The sequence below is a fragment of the Cucurbita pepo genome, chromosome 2 (genome assembly GCF_057944985.1).
Source record: "Cucurbita pepo subsp. pepo isolate OVF chromosome 2, ASM5794498v1, whole genome shotgun sequence".
NCBI classification, from domain to species: Eukaryota; Viridiplantae; Streptophyta; class Magnoliopsida; order Cucurbitales; family Cucurbitaceae; genus Cucurbita; species Cucurbita pepo.
The window spans coordinates 564,558-580,183 of record NC_141799.1 but is presented as its reverse complement, the minus strand read 5'-3'; the positions used below and the strand labels follow the sequence as shown (position 1 = coordinate 580,183).

The 15,626-nt window shown below is 30.9% G+C and overlaps 1 protein-coding gene and 1 long non-coding RNA gene across 2 annotated transcripts; one reads left to right on the top strand and one right to left on the bottom strand.

The window, feature by feature from the left end:
- Positions 1 to 5,363: 5,363 nt before the first annotated feature.
- Positions 5,364 to 9,877, top strand: LOC111789184 (inositol-pentakisphosphate 2-kinase). Its single transcript, XM_023669859.2, has 9 exons — positions 5,364 to 5,628; positions 5,722 to 5,843; positions 6,204 to 6,413; positions 6,688 to 6,835; positions 7,637 to 7,674; positions 7,788 to 7,898; positions 8,158 to 8,757; positions 9,217 to 9,416; positions 9,607 to 9,877. Exons 2-8 carry the CDS (start codon positions 5,742 to 5,744, stop codon positions 9,358 to 9,360), a joined length of 1,353 nt encoding a protein of 450 aa, XP_023525627.2. The 5' UTR covers positions 5,364 to 5,628; positions 5,722 to 5,741; the 3' UTR covers positions 9,361 to 9,416; positions 9,607 to 9,877.
- A 212-nt stretch (positions 9,878 to 10,089) lies between these two features.
- Positions 10,090 to 15,054, bottom strand: LOC147793346 (uncharacterized). Its single transcript, XR_015419785.1, has 3 exons — positions 14,237 to 15,054; positions 13,815 to 13,929; positions 10,090 to 10,711 (listed from the first exon to the last, which is right to left on the bottom strand). It is a non-coding gene; the product is annotated as an uncharacterized LOC147793346 (long non-coding RNA).
- Between the last annotated feature and the right edge of the window lie 572 nt (positions 15,055 to 15,626).

Below are 15,626 nucleotides of genomic sequence, written 5' to 3'. Positions count from 1 at the left end.
ATTATTATTATTTCAAAATTCTATACAAATTTTGTCGAGAAGTAGAAAAAATTATCAAATAGGTATATTATTTGAAAATTGAAAACAAAAATCAGAAAATGAGAAATAAAAATAATATCTTGCCTAACAATTTTTATTTATTTATTTATTTATTTTTAAATATGGCATCAATCAATCCAACAACTTGAAATCCACCGACCAACACAATCAATGGCAGGAAGATGCCCTTGGAAAAATTAGGTTCTTTTCACATTCAAAATAAAGCACTATATTCTTCCATCATTATTGTGCGAAATTTATAAGAAATTATTATGGTAGACGAAAATATAGAAGATTTTTTTTCCTAATTAAGGGTATATTTTAAAAAAAATTAATTAAATATTTTGCAATGAGAAAACTAACTATACTTTTAAAACTCACCACATAATTAAATGCAGTGGAGAAATTGAATACGAAATTTTCCCAAACACACATGCTATATATGTGGTCAAATTTACTAATTTCCAACAATAGGTTAGTATTACTGACTCAATTATTGAGATCTCGAAATTCGAATTTAAAGGATGAAGATTGAAATAGTTACAAGATGAAATTTACTTATCTCCATTTAATGTAAGTATACGAAAAAAAATTTAAATGTTGATTTTCATACTTCAATAATGGCCCGAGATACTTGAGTTATTGTTAGACTGTAAAAAGAGAATAACTGATACTTAAGCGGTAAAATATACCTGGTTTTAATTTATTTGTTATTACAAATAATTTAAGAAAATATTGAATTTTAAAAGATTTTATATTTTATATTTATAAATCTTAATTTTTTTATAGGATTGAGAACACAATGAATGGCGTTGAAGATCTTGAAGAATTTTCAAAACTGTGGATTTGTCTTATGTTATCATTATTGTCTCTTACTAATCTCTTACTATTTGTATGTTATATTTTTATGACATTTTAAAATTTAATATTAGAATATTATTATTTGTTATTGCATATTATTATTTTCTATTCGGCATTGATTACCTCTTATTATTTAAAAATATATATTTAAAGAAATTTAAAAAATAAAAAAGAAAAAGAAAGGTTAAAGTCCTTTCGTTGTCACACTCGAAATAGAGCTTCTGATAAATAGATTCATCGACCTAACTCATAATGTTTAAAAATTTGGTTTCTAGAGTTTGAAAATGTACCTAACCAGTTTGAGCATTAGTTTGGATGGAAAATCGATCTTGACCTACCGTATTTATCCTTTCAATTCCGTTATCAGCAATCTTATCGTCCAACATATTTTTTATTAATTAATTTTAAAATTAAATGAGGTCATACAAAAAAAAAAATAATAATAACTTTTTTAAAAAAATTTATATATTCTTATTCCCTCTGTCTTTTATGGAACGCCCTTCTCGCATTTTTTTAACGTGGGTACTTTATTATTTTATTATTTTTTATTTTGATGCTGTGTGTGAAAGAAAGTAACTAGTTTAGGGTTTTTGGCCACAAAATGGTTATTTAATTATAAATTTAATACCTAAAAAGTAGAGTCCTTATTGAAAATTTAAATAATTTTGACGTTTAAAATTATAAATATAATTGACTCTAAATTGACATCGGAAAGTCCTGATATTCTCTCACATCTTTGTGGGAAAATTTTAAGAAGATCATTCAGTATAAAATTGCGAGTTTCTATTATTAAAAGTATATATATATATATATATATATATATAAAATATTGTATCATATTAAAAAATGAATATATTAAAATTAACAATAAATTTAAGTTTGTTTGATTAAATACGATCCAGTTTTATGAAATTCATGAACAACCATTAGTATAAACTTTTCATTTATTTGAACTCAAACTAATTTAATAAACAATATTTTAGAAATAATAATTGGTTAAATAATGATATTAAATATTAAAGAATGATGAGTTGGTTGGTTGTTAGGTTAAGATGGGTTTGTGCATACCTTTTTATCATCAAATGAGGAAGGAATGTTTTTTTTTTTTTTTTTTGTAAGGTAACTGTAATCAAAATTAGGGACGAGTAATAGTTGTATTCAATAATTGAAAATTGGATGATAGTGAGACAAGATGTCGATTTTGTGCTGTGAAAGGTTGAATATCATTAATATCATTAATATGTAGTCCACTGATTTAATGTCACGTTTTTTTTATGTGTCCTTAAGGGTCAGATGCCAATAAAAGATACAATATTAATTTATTCATTTTTTTAACGTGATAAATGTTTATTTATTTATTTTTTACCTATATATATATTAGACAGAGAAGACAAAAAAAAATTACATTATAACATTTAAATAATTCCTTTAAATAAATTAGAAGGCAAAATTCATAGAACAGTATATAATTTAACCAATTAAAAGTAAATTAAGGATAAATTTCAAAATTACAAATTTTTGGATTTAAAACCGCGTGAGTTGTTGAATTGTTAGATTAAATAATGTAGTAAAATTATAATTATAAGATTTAATTGAAAATAATAACTTTAACTAAAAATTTAAATTTAAATGTGAGATGTGTAATGAATATTTATGTTTATAATTTTTTTGGATTTATGAATATTTGTTTGTACCTATTAAATTCATTTAATTCATGTATGAGCATTAGTGTTATTTTGATTCATTTATTAGTATTATTATTGTTACGTCTATATAAAAGGATGATTTATATTTGTTATAAAAAGTAGAGTGAGTGCCCATTTTTGTATTTGCATTAAAGCAATTTGGAGAAATTTTGAAAATGAAAATTTGTAGTGTGAGAGGTATACTTGTAAACACTTCAATTCTAGTTATTGATTACCACCCGTAGATGTAATTTCTTATATTTGAGGTACGTAAATTTTTGTTCTCTTTATTTATTTTTGTTTGTAGATGTGTGACTACGATCGATCTTACGGTAAGATTTTTTTTTTTTTTTTTTTTAAAGAAATTTAGCTAAATCAATACTCTTATTTATAAACATGAGGAAAATGAACAACCAAGATTGCAGGGTAGGTGTCCCCAACAATAAGGAATAAGAATAGATTCTGGTGGGATTGAGAAGTGTGGCAAGAAGCACGATTATAAATAAGTTCTTTCCACAAGTTGGTTATGAATTTTACTTTAAAGATACATGTCTAATCTAAACACGTTGATTATGCGAAATTATTGAATTTTTTTTTTTTTTAAAGAACATGTTCTTTCCATTCATCCCATTGCTGGGAACTCAAAATAATAACAACAATAACTAATATTGGTTGGGTTATTCAAAATAATAACAATAATTAAATAGAATAAAAATAACGTGTGTGCATTGTGTCCTCATGTCTCGACTTGAATTAATATTGACTAAGTTCGGTGCATGGGCAAGCCACTTGAGCACTAGGGCCAATAGCCATCAAATTGGTGGTTCGACATTCGACGGTTCTAGTGAATGGAGGTCTCTTATGAAATGAAAGATCTCCCAGCTATTTGTTATTGTTAGTTGGGTTGCTCGCCTTTATCTACCTTGACTTCGTGCTCATGAATTATATTATGGTCAGCTTAAAAGGTTGTATTCCTACCATAAAAGAATGCCGACGATCTAGTGTGTTAAGTTTTACCTTAGGGAGACAACCACTCGGAGGTTCGACACTCCCCCATTTAATGGTTTAGATGCCATAGGAAGATTTAACGCTTCATGCATGTTTCAAATTGTGGCTACTCTACGGTTGATGCAACTTCGTACCAATGTCTCGCTACCTACTAGATAGATCAAGAGAAGATCAGGTCATGTGGTATGACCCGTTTCCACACACGGTAAAATTGATTTTACTTTTTTTTTTTTTTTTTTTTTTTTGGTTATTTTATTTGCTCCAAATATTTAAATTTTACACAAAAATCAAATTTTCATTGTTATTATTTAAAAAAAAAATCAATTTATCTAACCATACGTAGCCTACACACTTTTTATTTATTTATTATTATTATTTATCTTTTTCGGTTCATTTTCGGATCGACCATAATGTCTTTATAGAGGAGCATTTTGAGCCGAATATAACTTGCGAGTATAGATTTGTTGGAGCAGGCTGGTATGTGGGCCGTCACCATTTGGGCCCATTATCTACTTATTATTTTTTTTCTAAAGGATTTTCTTTAATTTAAAAGGCAAATATTAATGATATTATATTGTAATTACAATTTTTATTTTTTTATTTTATATATTCTAAGAATTATTTATTTATCACTTTAAAGTTATTTTGGTATAATCCATATAAGTGTTTCTTCAAAAAAAAAAAAAAAAAAAAAAAAAAAAATCTAATTTTTAAAGCATTTTTATTTATTTATTATTATTATTATTTTTTTTTTTAAAGAATCACTCTCAGCTAGAAAAGTTATAAAAAAAAACCTATATGAAAGCCAATTATCTTGACTTAGAGTGGAAAACTAGAGATATTTTTTTTAAGAAATGAAAATGGAATAAAATATAAATGCTCAAATGGTGGTTATAAGTGCCTATTACTCAAATCAAAAAAAGAAAAAAAAGTTGCAACTTGGACTCGAGAAAAAAAAAATATATATAAATAATGGGAAAATTAATAGATTTATTAATAAATATAAATATTTTTTTTATATTATTTGAATTGCTAAAAAAAAACTGTTATACCATTTATGTATTAAAAAATTGTGCACCATTTATGTATAAATCAAAATATTACGCACCTAATTAAATATAATTCATGTAAATAAAAATGTACGTATCAATTAATTAACTATTATGTATTCATATATGTACCTACTGACAAGTTAGTATTTAGTCTAATGTTTTAAAATTTTATTTCGATAAATTAATAAATAATCGAAATACTGTTTTATTAAAATAATACTTATTACAAATACTTATATATTTATTAGCAAAATTTGACTTGTCGATCTAACACGTATATGTAATAAATAATAATTCAACTTTGGATCAATTTTCTTTTAAAAGAATTTCACATATTATTTTTATAAAAGCTTTATTTTATTAATATATTAGGAATAAAATTAACGTCAAAATTCAAAATTATCTAAAAAAAAGTTAAAATTAAATGATGATTTAATTTTAATATTCGTGTCAAATAAATAATTGATATAATAAACACACAATTTAATTTTATGCTAAACATATTTGTTGATTTTAAAAATGGTTAAATAGGTTAAATATGTTAATATTTAAATACAAATTTTGTACTTTTTGCTAAAACTTCAACGAAAGCGTCGTATAATTATAATTATTGAAAACTGACGACTTACAATTTTATAAAGAAAGAAAATAAGTGTGGGCCCCACGAAAACAGATACGGTGTTATTTGGAAAGCTTTCCACGTTTGTTGCGGTGGACGAGTCTTCAAGTTTTCTCGTAGAGTAAAATTATGAATGCTCGAGTCTGCGGGAGTAGTAATATTACAGTCATTTCGAAGTCCGACCTCGTCTCCCGGGCGATTCTATTGGCGGTGTAAAGCTCTCTTTTCCGGTGAAGGTCTTCGCCTGAAGTTCGCCTCGGAAGTGCGTCTTTACAACGCTGAGTGCCTGATCGGCGTTAGTCTTCTCAGTTGTTAGGGTTTTAATTGAATCGGACTGATTCTACTTGAAGCATTCTTATCAAAGGTCCGATCAGTTGCATGGAGCTTGCAACTTCATTTTTCTCTCCTTTTCTGTTCATTTCTCATGATTTTAAATCTCGATTGTTTGAATTTTTAGACTACAAGGAGATCTGCTGAATGGAAATCGTTCTAGAGCAGAAGGATGCTGCTGATTGGACTTACAGAGGCGAAGGAGCTGTCAACCTTGTCCTTGCGTACACTGGATCTTCTCCTCTTTTTGTATGTCTGCCATGAAACTGTTGATGTCTAATATGCACTTTGACTCCTTTTCTTCATGCTTTTTTTCTCTCTAAAGTGTCGTGAAAGAATTTTCTGAACAGTGTTCATAGGTATTCTGTTTCACTTTAAGGTACGATTAGTACTATTCTAATTTTAGTTCTTTCTTTTTCCTTTCATAAGATCGCTTAGTACTCTGCCAAGATATTTTCTCGTTGGTAGATTTCTAGAAATTAATTGATTGTTTTTGCGTTTGAGTAACTCAAAAGGATTATCTATGAAAATTTTCTATCCGTATGGAAATTGGTCTTGCTTCGATCTACTGGTGGCCGCTGCTTATGACTGTGCTAATTTTTTTCGTAGTTTGGGAAAGTTTTACGGATACAGAAGGCTCCGAGAAATGGATCACACTGCGGGAGCGTTCGGAACCTGAAGGCTTTGTCCGCGCATGAGCGCCTTCTGTGGAGAGATGTAGGAGACATTGTGTCGTGCACGGATCACGATGTTGCATGTCAAATCTATGTGCAGCATGTAATGATACCGTTGCTGGATTTCAAACATGTTGATGCTGGGGTATGTTACTGTATTCATTTCATGCCGATCTTTCTTGAATTTAAGGTCTGCTGATAACTCTGTAGAACGAACCGAATTATATTTGTGAAAATGTAATCGTGATAATAACTAGGCTAAGTTAACAGATCTACACTTTTTGAGTTAATGATAGTTCATGTTCAACCTACAAAAATGATAACTCAAGAATGATTAAATCCTCATTGTAGAACGAACAAAGTGTTTCAAGAAAACGAAATCAATAATTCTGACAGTATATTTTTACCAATATTGGTAGGTCCATGTCCTTGTAACGAGAGAGTTCCTAGAGACTATTGAGAAGAACATTCTTGGTCAGCGTCCTGCTTGGAGGATTAATGCAGGACGAATTAATATACATCGTGATTCTGTCCTCCTTCAATCAGATCATGCTATTTTTTCTCAAGGTAGAGTTTCTTCAAGCTCTCTTTAGCTATTATCCTTCTGTTGATGTTAAACACGTTTAAAAGATTTGCATATATTATATACTTAATTTCTAAATTTTTTGTAACACGGTAAACCTTCTCATTACAAGAAGTTCTCTAGATAACTGCTGAACGAACTAAAAAGTTAAGACATCTTCAATCTATCGACATGGTTTGTGGAGGCTTGCTCATTTGTCAGTTTCCATGGACTCATACACTGTTTATCTCAAGCAATGAGATTTATGAGTGAATGTATACTTCTATTAGCATGAAGCTTGCTCTGTTGTCTAACTGTTTTTTGGTAACTGATAGATTCCTTAGGAGCAAGGAAGAAAACTCCAAATAGCTCATGTAATGTTGCTTGTTTATAGATAAGTTCGAGCTAAAAACATTGAACAACATGAGTAAAAAGTTGGAAAATAGAAAAAAGAAGAGGAAAAGAGGTAGGAAAATTTTCTATTACCTTTGAATGTGATTTACACTTAAAATTTCATATTTGTAATTGGAAGGGCAACTGAGTCAACTGTCAAGAACTAACAATCATCTTAATATACGTGAATTACATGAATTATTTTCTTCCGCATCTTTTTCATCTTTTTTATTTATTTAAATTTTTTTAATTTTTTAAAGAAATCATTTTAATAAAGAAAACTTGTTGACCAAAATTATTCTTCATATTGACTGTTTCAACAATGTTCATTGATGAAACTTATCTGGAAGTGTCTTCTGAAGACTCTATTCTATTAAATAGAGTATCACCAGTATACCTTTCTTTGTTTTTAGGTGGTGATGATGAATTTTGCATATCTGTCGAGATAAAGGTGCTCCTTAATGGTTTTCATCTTTCCATCGCCCCTCCCACTATTGGTCTTTTTATTCCTCTGAAAGTAATTTTTCTATTTAATATATGTTTTAACTTTTTTTCCCAAATCAGCCAAAATGGGGATGTCTTCCAACTTCAAGATTCATATCCAAAAAAAATGCCATTAAGAAAAATGTGACTCGTTTTAGGATGCACCAAGCATTGAAGTTGCAGAAAGGCGAGGTAATTTTGCTCCTTTTTCTTGTCTCCATGGTATCAATCATTCTTGCACATCAATGATGTTTCTATATTACTTAAAATATGATTCTAAGTGTCAGATCTGATTCTACACTTTCAGTGTGTCTGATCTTCTGATCTTCTGCCTACCACAAAAAAAATGAGCCTCTATTTGGCTTTTAGTTACTTTGCTTCAATGTTATTAATCGACTTCTCTTCTGAATTTTTTAAGTTTTAACTTGATTGCATCCAATTTGCGGAACAGATACCTGAGTTTAGTGATTACAATCCGTTAGATTTATTCTCTGGATCCCGGGATCAGATATACAAAGCAATCAAAGATCTTTTCTCTACCCCTCAGAATAATTTCCGTGTCTTCTTAAACGGTTCCCTAATACTTGGGGCATCAGGTGGCTATGCTGATGACACTAATTTGGTGATTGAGGAAGCATTTGAAGACGCTCTGCAATCTGTCATCCAGAGAGAAAAGGGATCTCGAGCAATGACTTTCCTACAGCTTGTTGCTGAGGCTGTATATAAATCCGGATGTCTGAATCGTCTTCTTGCGGTTCAACAGCTTGACAGTTTTGACATAGAAGGGGCTATTCATGCGTACTATGACATTATTTCAAAGCCCTGCCAGGTTTGTGGACATATGGATGATGAGGAATTGTTGAACATTTGCGGCACTTTACATTCTGCCCATCTTGATCAAAGCTTGGAGATTGTGAGGAACTTTTTAATATCTGCAACCGCTAAAGACTGTAGTTTGATGATTACTTTTAGACCCTGGCACGTTGAGTGTCCTGGCTCTGCATATAACAGCATATTCGTTGAATCAACCAACCAAACTTTTGACTACAAGGTATGTCCCTCGGGAAATTCATTCGTATCGTCTTTGTTGATCTTAAAAGTTTCAAGTACCTGAAAACTTCTTGTTTATTTGAACTGTTTGCATGCATGTGTAAACCTTTTGTAAGACAATTTTTCTTATCATTTAAAATCAATAAAATTCATGGAAGATTGCATTATTTCCACTAAATTTCCAATTGCCGATACAGTATGTATCAACTTTTGTGGTACTTTATTAATCCATTATTTTCTATACTTCTTAAAATGTCTGATGTCTAATCTGCGAGAATAGCTATAGCTTGAATCATGAGTGGAAAATTTGTATTGCTAATGTATAAGTTCTTGAGTCTTCCTTTTCGTTGGTCTTGGGAAACTAATGACCATTTTCCCAGTTTAATTGGAGGTTCATTTTGAATGCACGCACTTACTCATTGTCAACCTTTTGATAATGGTGATTTTCTCGTGTTTTTAGGTTAATTTCATAGACCTGGATCTAAAGCCTTTAAGGAAGATGGAAGAATACTATGAACAAGACAATAAAATAGTTCGAAGCTACACTAAGATGTTTGTGACAGAGCTAGAGGCAGATGATTACTATAGGCCTGAGGAGGTGTGAACTTACAATGAGTTGAGAGAATACATGCTGAAGTTTGTTACCGTACTTCAATTCCGGTAAGCACGAATTGGACGTTTATTTAGTGTACTAGAGATTCATTGTTTTTATTCTTGTTATTATGCTGTTTTTAGCAATATTTTTTTGTCATCAATTCAACTATCTGCTCGTTGAGTTTTTGTCGAGAAGATCCTCGGGTAGCTAACCTTCCTGCATTGTTCCTTATACTTTTTTGATACTCTAATGCAGAGCTGGATACTTTCTTTCCCAGATTTAGTCTGCTGTTATACCAAGTCCTCGGCAGAAGCTTTGTTCGTATATCCCAAACTTAATGACAAATAAAAGCATCGATGGAGTTCATACGTGGTCTATGTCTGCGGACAATAGTTGGGGTATGTACCATCTGATAAAAAAAACTTCTTTTTTTCCTAAAAAGAAATAAATTTTAATTAATGTACGTTAGTTAGAATCCACCAACTCCTTTGCCCAGAAATAAGAGAAATAAAGGAAAATTCCACAATGGCTTCTAGTTTTGAAATTCAGAACTACGTAGTATATATTTTGGTTAGAGGTGGAAAATTCCACTATTGCAGGAGAAACGAATAGAATGATTCGGCAATCACTTCAAGGAGAACACTATTACGGTTCGTTTTTTCTATGGATTTTGAAACGGTTTTATTATATTAGGGGTCTGAATACGTCTTCATACTTTGATTTGGATCATCTGTTTTATATCTTTTTTTTAGATGAATTTCTGAAGAGGCTGATGATTTTGTCTTGGATCTGTTTGACTTGATTTTGTTACTTTGAGTGAATACAAATATTTTCGGAAATATTTATATCTTTAGACACAACATAGAGCTGCAAAGACAACAAAGGAACCGAAGGAGAAATTGATTGGTACTTTTGCATAGAAGGTTTGTTTCAAATCTCACAGTTTGTCTTTATGCCCAGACTTTTACTGGCTTCTTTTTACACACCTGTCTCAAATTATATTATCTTATCTTGAGACTAAGAAAATAAAATACCACTATCCTATGCACGGATAGTACGTGTCATGGTCTCTACTTGATGTCGTGTGTCATGGTCTCTACTTGATGTCGCATGATGTCGTGTGTCATGATCTCTACTCGATGTCGTGTGTCATGATCTCTACTCGATGTGTGTCATGATCTCTACTCGATGTCGTGTGTCATGATCTCTACTCGATGTCGTGTGTCATGATCTCTACTCGATGTCGTGTGTCATGATCTCTACTCGATGTCGTGTGTCATGATCTCTACTCGATGTCGTGTGTCATGATCTCTACTCGATGTCGTGTGTCATGATCTCTACTTGGCCTTTTACCTATTACCTGAAATAGAAGAAGAAATATTTAGCGATCCCTACTATCAGGGAACACAACTTAAGTATTTTAAGAAATATTTAGCAAGTATGTAAACACATGCAACTCATCTAAGGACCAACCCATGATCTAGGGATCTATCATTAATACCATCATAGGAGTAGCCTCCAATTCAAACAAAATTAGATGTTTAGTATTTTCCTACATACATGCAAGTGTGGGGAGATGGTTTGCACCCTTGGACCCATTAGAGTCAAGCTAGTTGTTCGTAGTAACATTTGGAAGCACCCAAGTGTCATGCGAGGCATGATGATTATAGCATCATCATCATGTGTACACATCTATACGATACCATCGGTACTTATCATCATAAATGAGTAAGCACCCAAGTGTCATGCGTGCTGATCATCATCATGTGTACACATCTGTACCATCTGTACTTATCATCAGACATGATGATGATCATCATCATCATGTGTACACATCTGTACCATCTTTACTTATCATCATAAATGAGTAAGCAACATCTTTACTTATCATCATAAATGAGTAAGCAACTTGATATATATACACACCAAATGTCTATAGTTTTCATTTTTAACGTTCACATAGAGTAATATGCATGTCTTGACCTTCATACGTTAATCATCATTAACATTAACTAGAGTTCGTGTCTTAGAAAAATCATCGACATAATGTATCATAACATTTAATATATGCGCATCGTCTCTTAATATGGAATAAGATCATATTAAATGTCTCGTTATCATATATCTTACATCATATAACATAATTACTAGATTATCATATATATAAAGCATAAATGACACGTGTAAGGACTACTACTGGACATACGTTGTCATACATAAAACTAAGTCTTCCGACTGAATCAAAGTCTTCCGACTGAATCAATGGTAAGATCACTTACTTGATTGGCCTAACTCTTATGAATAAGGCTCTCTCCTCTTCTTAAATAATTCTTTGAATAAGAAGAGTCCAAGTCCAACAATCAAATCATAAGGCTCTCTCTTTGAATAAGAAGAGTCCACTCCTAGTTTTGTATTTTGTATAAAATAATTTAGACTTACTTTTACTCATTTAAATTATAAACTAACTAATTAGTCTAATTATGCAATAAATACTTTAAATTTGACTCAAAAAAATTTAGTTAAAGAGTAGTCATATTAAAAGAATTGAAACTAGAAAGAAAGGGTTCACGGATTAGTTAAAATGCCAACCTTGAATCATCAAAAAGTTTACTTTTCGACTAACTTCAAATTGCTCAAATGAAATGATAAAATAAAACTAAAATTTATTATACGAGTAATAGCTCTAGAAATCGACACACATAAATTAATTTATAAAAAAGAATTATGTTTGCAAATTAAATGTGTCAAAGATGCATATCAAAAAAAATAAGATATATATACAATTTAGTTGCAATCTTGAAGATATTTGGAAAAAAAAAAGTTTGCTTTATTGCATAAATAAAAATATATCGATCACACACACATACATATATATATATATATATATATATATATATATATATATATATATATATATATATATATATATATATATATATATACAATTTAGTAAGAATCTTGAAAATATTCCGAAAAGAATGTAGATAAAGAAACCTAAGAATGGTATTTATATGCTTAGTTTTTAAAAATAGAGATCATAGAAATACTTAAATTAGGAGATGATGTTTTTGAGGAAAAAATTGAAAGATAAAAGATGTGACCAGGAAGAAAAGTGGATAGAGAGAAATTATAGAAAGAGAAAAAATGAGAGAGATGAAGTATTAGAGAGGGAGAGAAAGGTACGGTAAAGAGACAAAGAATAAAGTTACACTTTAGTGGGAATATTTTTTAGAGTAGGATGGTGAGAATATACTTAAGGAGAAAAAGAGTGTAAAAAATGTGATTTAAAAAGAAAAAGCTTCATATGCTGTTTGGAAAACTGTTTTCTATTATAATAAAATACATATTAAAATACAAATTAAAAATATCCAAATTAATTGCAATTTCCCTGAATTTTCTCTTCTTAAATCTTACCAACTAAAAAGTTAACTGAAAGGTTTAAAATTTTGTTAGACAAAAAGGAAAAAAAAATATTAATTTTTAAAAAAATGTTTGAACACAAATTTAAAAAAAAAATTATTAGATACAATTAGAACTTAATTTTTAAAATCCAAAAACTCAAAAGTGCATGAGCTAAAATATTTTTGTAATTTAACTTTTATATATAATGATTGAGTTATCAAATCATCATTGTAAATTTTGTGTATAATAAGTGTTAAAATAGAAATTTGAACTTTCAGGTCTATTAAGCCTACAAATCATAAAAAAATGTTAGATTATTGACCAATTCAAAAAGACATAAAAAATATAATGTAAAAATACAGTAGTATGTAGATACGTACACACTACTATAAAATTTACAAATTTACAAATTTTCAAATAAGAGAGTAAAAAATTTCTAATCTCATTGAAATATATGAATTACAAGTTTTAAAAAAATATATTATATTAAAAAATGAAAACTTTAAAATAACTATCTTTTCTGTAAGAATAAAGAATAGGTAAAAATTACTTAAATGCAATTCTCGCAAATTTTCCATAAAGAATCTCTATCTCGATCCCCGCAAAAGTAAATGGAGAAGCAAAAGTAAATAGAGAATTTTACGGGAGATCGAGAATGAAATGTGGTAGGGATGGGGAGGGAAAGGCTTCCCGTCTCACCCCATCATATATATATATATATATATATAATGGTTGTCCTTATTTAAAATTAATGACCAAAGTTCAAGTATACATCCTAGCATGAGTTAAGGTGAATAAGTTAAAAATATTCAATAACCTAATAAGGATTAAAATGACCGTAGGAAATAGAATAGACCTTCAATACGTTTTAAGAAAAAAAATATTTTTTTTGATAGTTAGAAACAAAAATAAAATAAATTTAAAAGTTCACAATTTTAAACTGTAAATCAATTTTAAAAGTAGACTATATAAGAAAAGGGACATAAGTTCTCTAGTGATGCGCTGTCAGTAAAATTGTTTCTACGAAAGAAAAAAAGAGAACTAATGTTAGACATATGTACCTTTTATGTGTTGCTCCATTGACTAAGTTCAGGTGTGCAAACATTCTTCATGAATAACAGTGTTGGAATTTAACTGTCACCTGGTTTAATTTTCAATCCAGCTTTTATTTCTGTCCTGCACAGAAAAATGAATTGTAAGCCAAAGTAGTCGGCAAAGGATTGTTAGTAGAATTTACATTCAGCAATATAAGATCCAAGCGTATCTTCCTTTGATACAAGGCTCATTTTTTTCCAAAATCATGTCAAAGGTTCCACTGCACTCCAAATTTCTATCGCTCTCCTTCATTTCTGTGTAATATTTTCGCTGCCAATTAATACGAGAGGCTCAGTCCTCTTGTGGCGTCAACACCACACACACACACTGAAACCTAGCAGTTACTTCTCTGCTTGTTTGGCCTTGTATGAATAATAATATTCATTACCTTTCGGCCCTCATTGACTACTCCAAAATGATGTCCGAGTCCTCAGGAGAGCTTGTCTTCGTCCATGACCATTCTATCGGGGGTGGCATCACTCACCGTCTCGGTAGCTCTCCTCCGAACCAGAGAAAGAGCAATGATTGGCCGTGACCATAGACAGGAATCAAGACTGGTTAACATATTCGAAGGCGTCAAATTCAAGTGGGTTTTGTTTTCTTCGCGTATTGAAAGGCCAATTTCAAATAAGAACCGTGATGGTTATGCGCATGAGTGGTCAGATGTTAAACACTTCGAGCTAAGCTTTCACAAGAAACAAGGATATGGCACCGGGATTCTACCTTCTAATGGCTGAGTTGTAACAGCGTGGATGTTATATTTTGTTAGGCTGTTAATAGGATGATTTTGTGTATAAACATTCGCGTAATCTGGTTATTCATTAGGTAGAAAACCTGGAATTTTTTTACCCACTATCAACTTCCAAATATTCTGCGGGAACATGAAGCTCCATACATTAGATTACAGTGGCAGATTATTGGGGTTCAATCGATCTTAATCATCCTGCTTTGACACACCCGTGAACCCGGAAACTTAGAAGGCACTAATCGGCTATCTCAATAAGTTTGTTGGGAGGAAAGAGTACTATAAAAGAGTAGGAAAGGCTTGGAAACGTGAGCATTTGTTGTATGAACCAAGAGGTACAGGGAAGTCAAGCTTGGTTGCTCCCATGGCTAACTATCTGAACTTTGACATTTAGGATATGTGGGTCTTAGGGAAGTCCAATACATTCAGAGTTCAGAAGATTGTTGATTGGCTCTGGAAGTCGTTCAATATTAGCAAATGAAGACATTGATTGCTCTATTGAGCTGCAAGATAGAAGTTCAGATTCAGAATATCGAACTAAATCGCAGAGGATGTAAAGGTAGGTCCCTAACCTGCACGAAATGTATCTAAAGTTTCATGAATTGTTTGGGCAGCTAACGAAGCTACTTATAAAATTGTTTGTTGCCCTCAGATTATTGTCTGGGTTATTGAACTTCATTGATGGCCTATGGTCGAGCTGAGGAGACTAGCGGATAGTGGTATTGAGCAGCTGGATACAGTCCAACCAGCCGCTCTACGTGGTTTGTGGTCAATAACACTATCCGCTAGACTCCTCTGCTCGACCATAGGCCATCAATGAAGTTCAATAACCCAGACAATAATCTGAGTGCAACAAACAATTATAAGTAGCTTCGACTTCAGTGGTTCAAAGATACTGGCCTATAGTTACCTATTAATTCAGGAACACTCCCACTTAGAAATTGAAGAGCTATTAAATAAAGTTCAGGCAACACCTACTGAATTAGCTGGAGAGCTAATGAAGACTGACAACGTTACAAGTTCACTTCAAGGC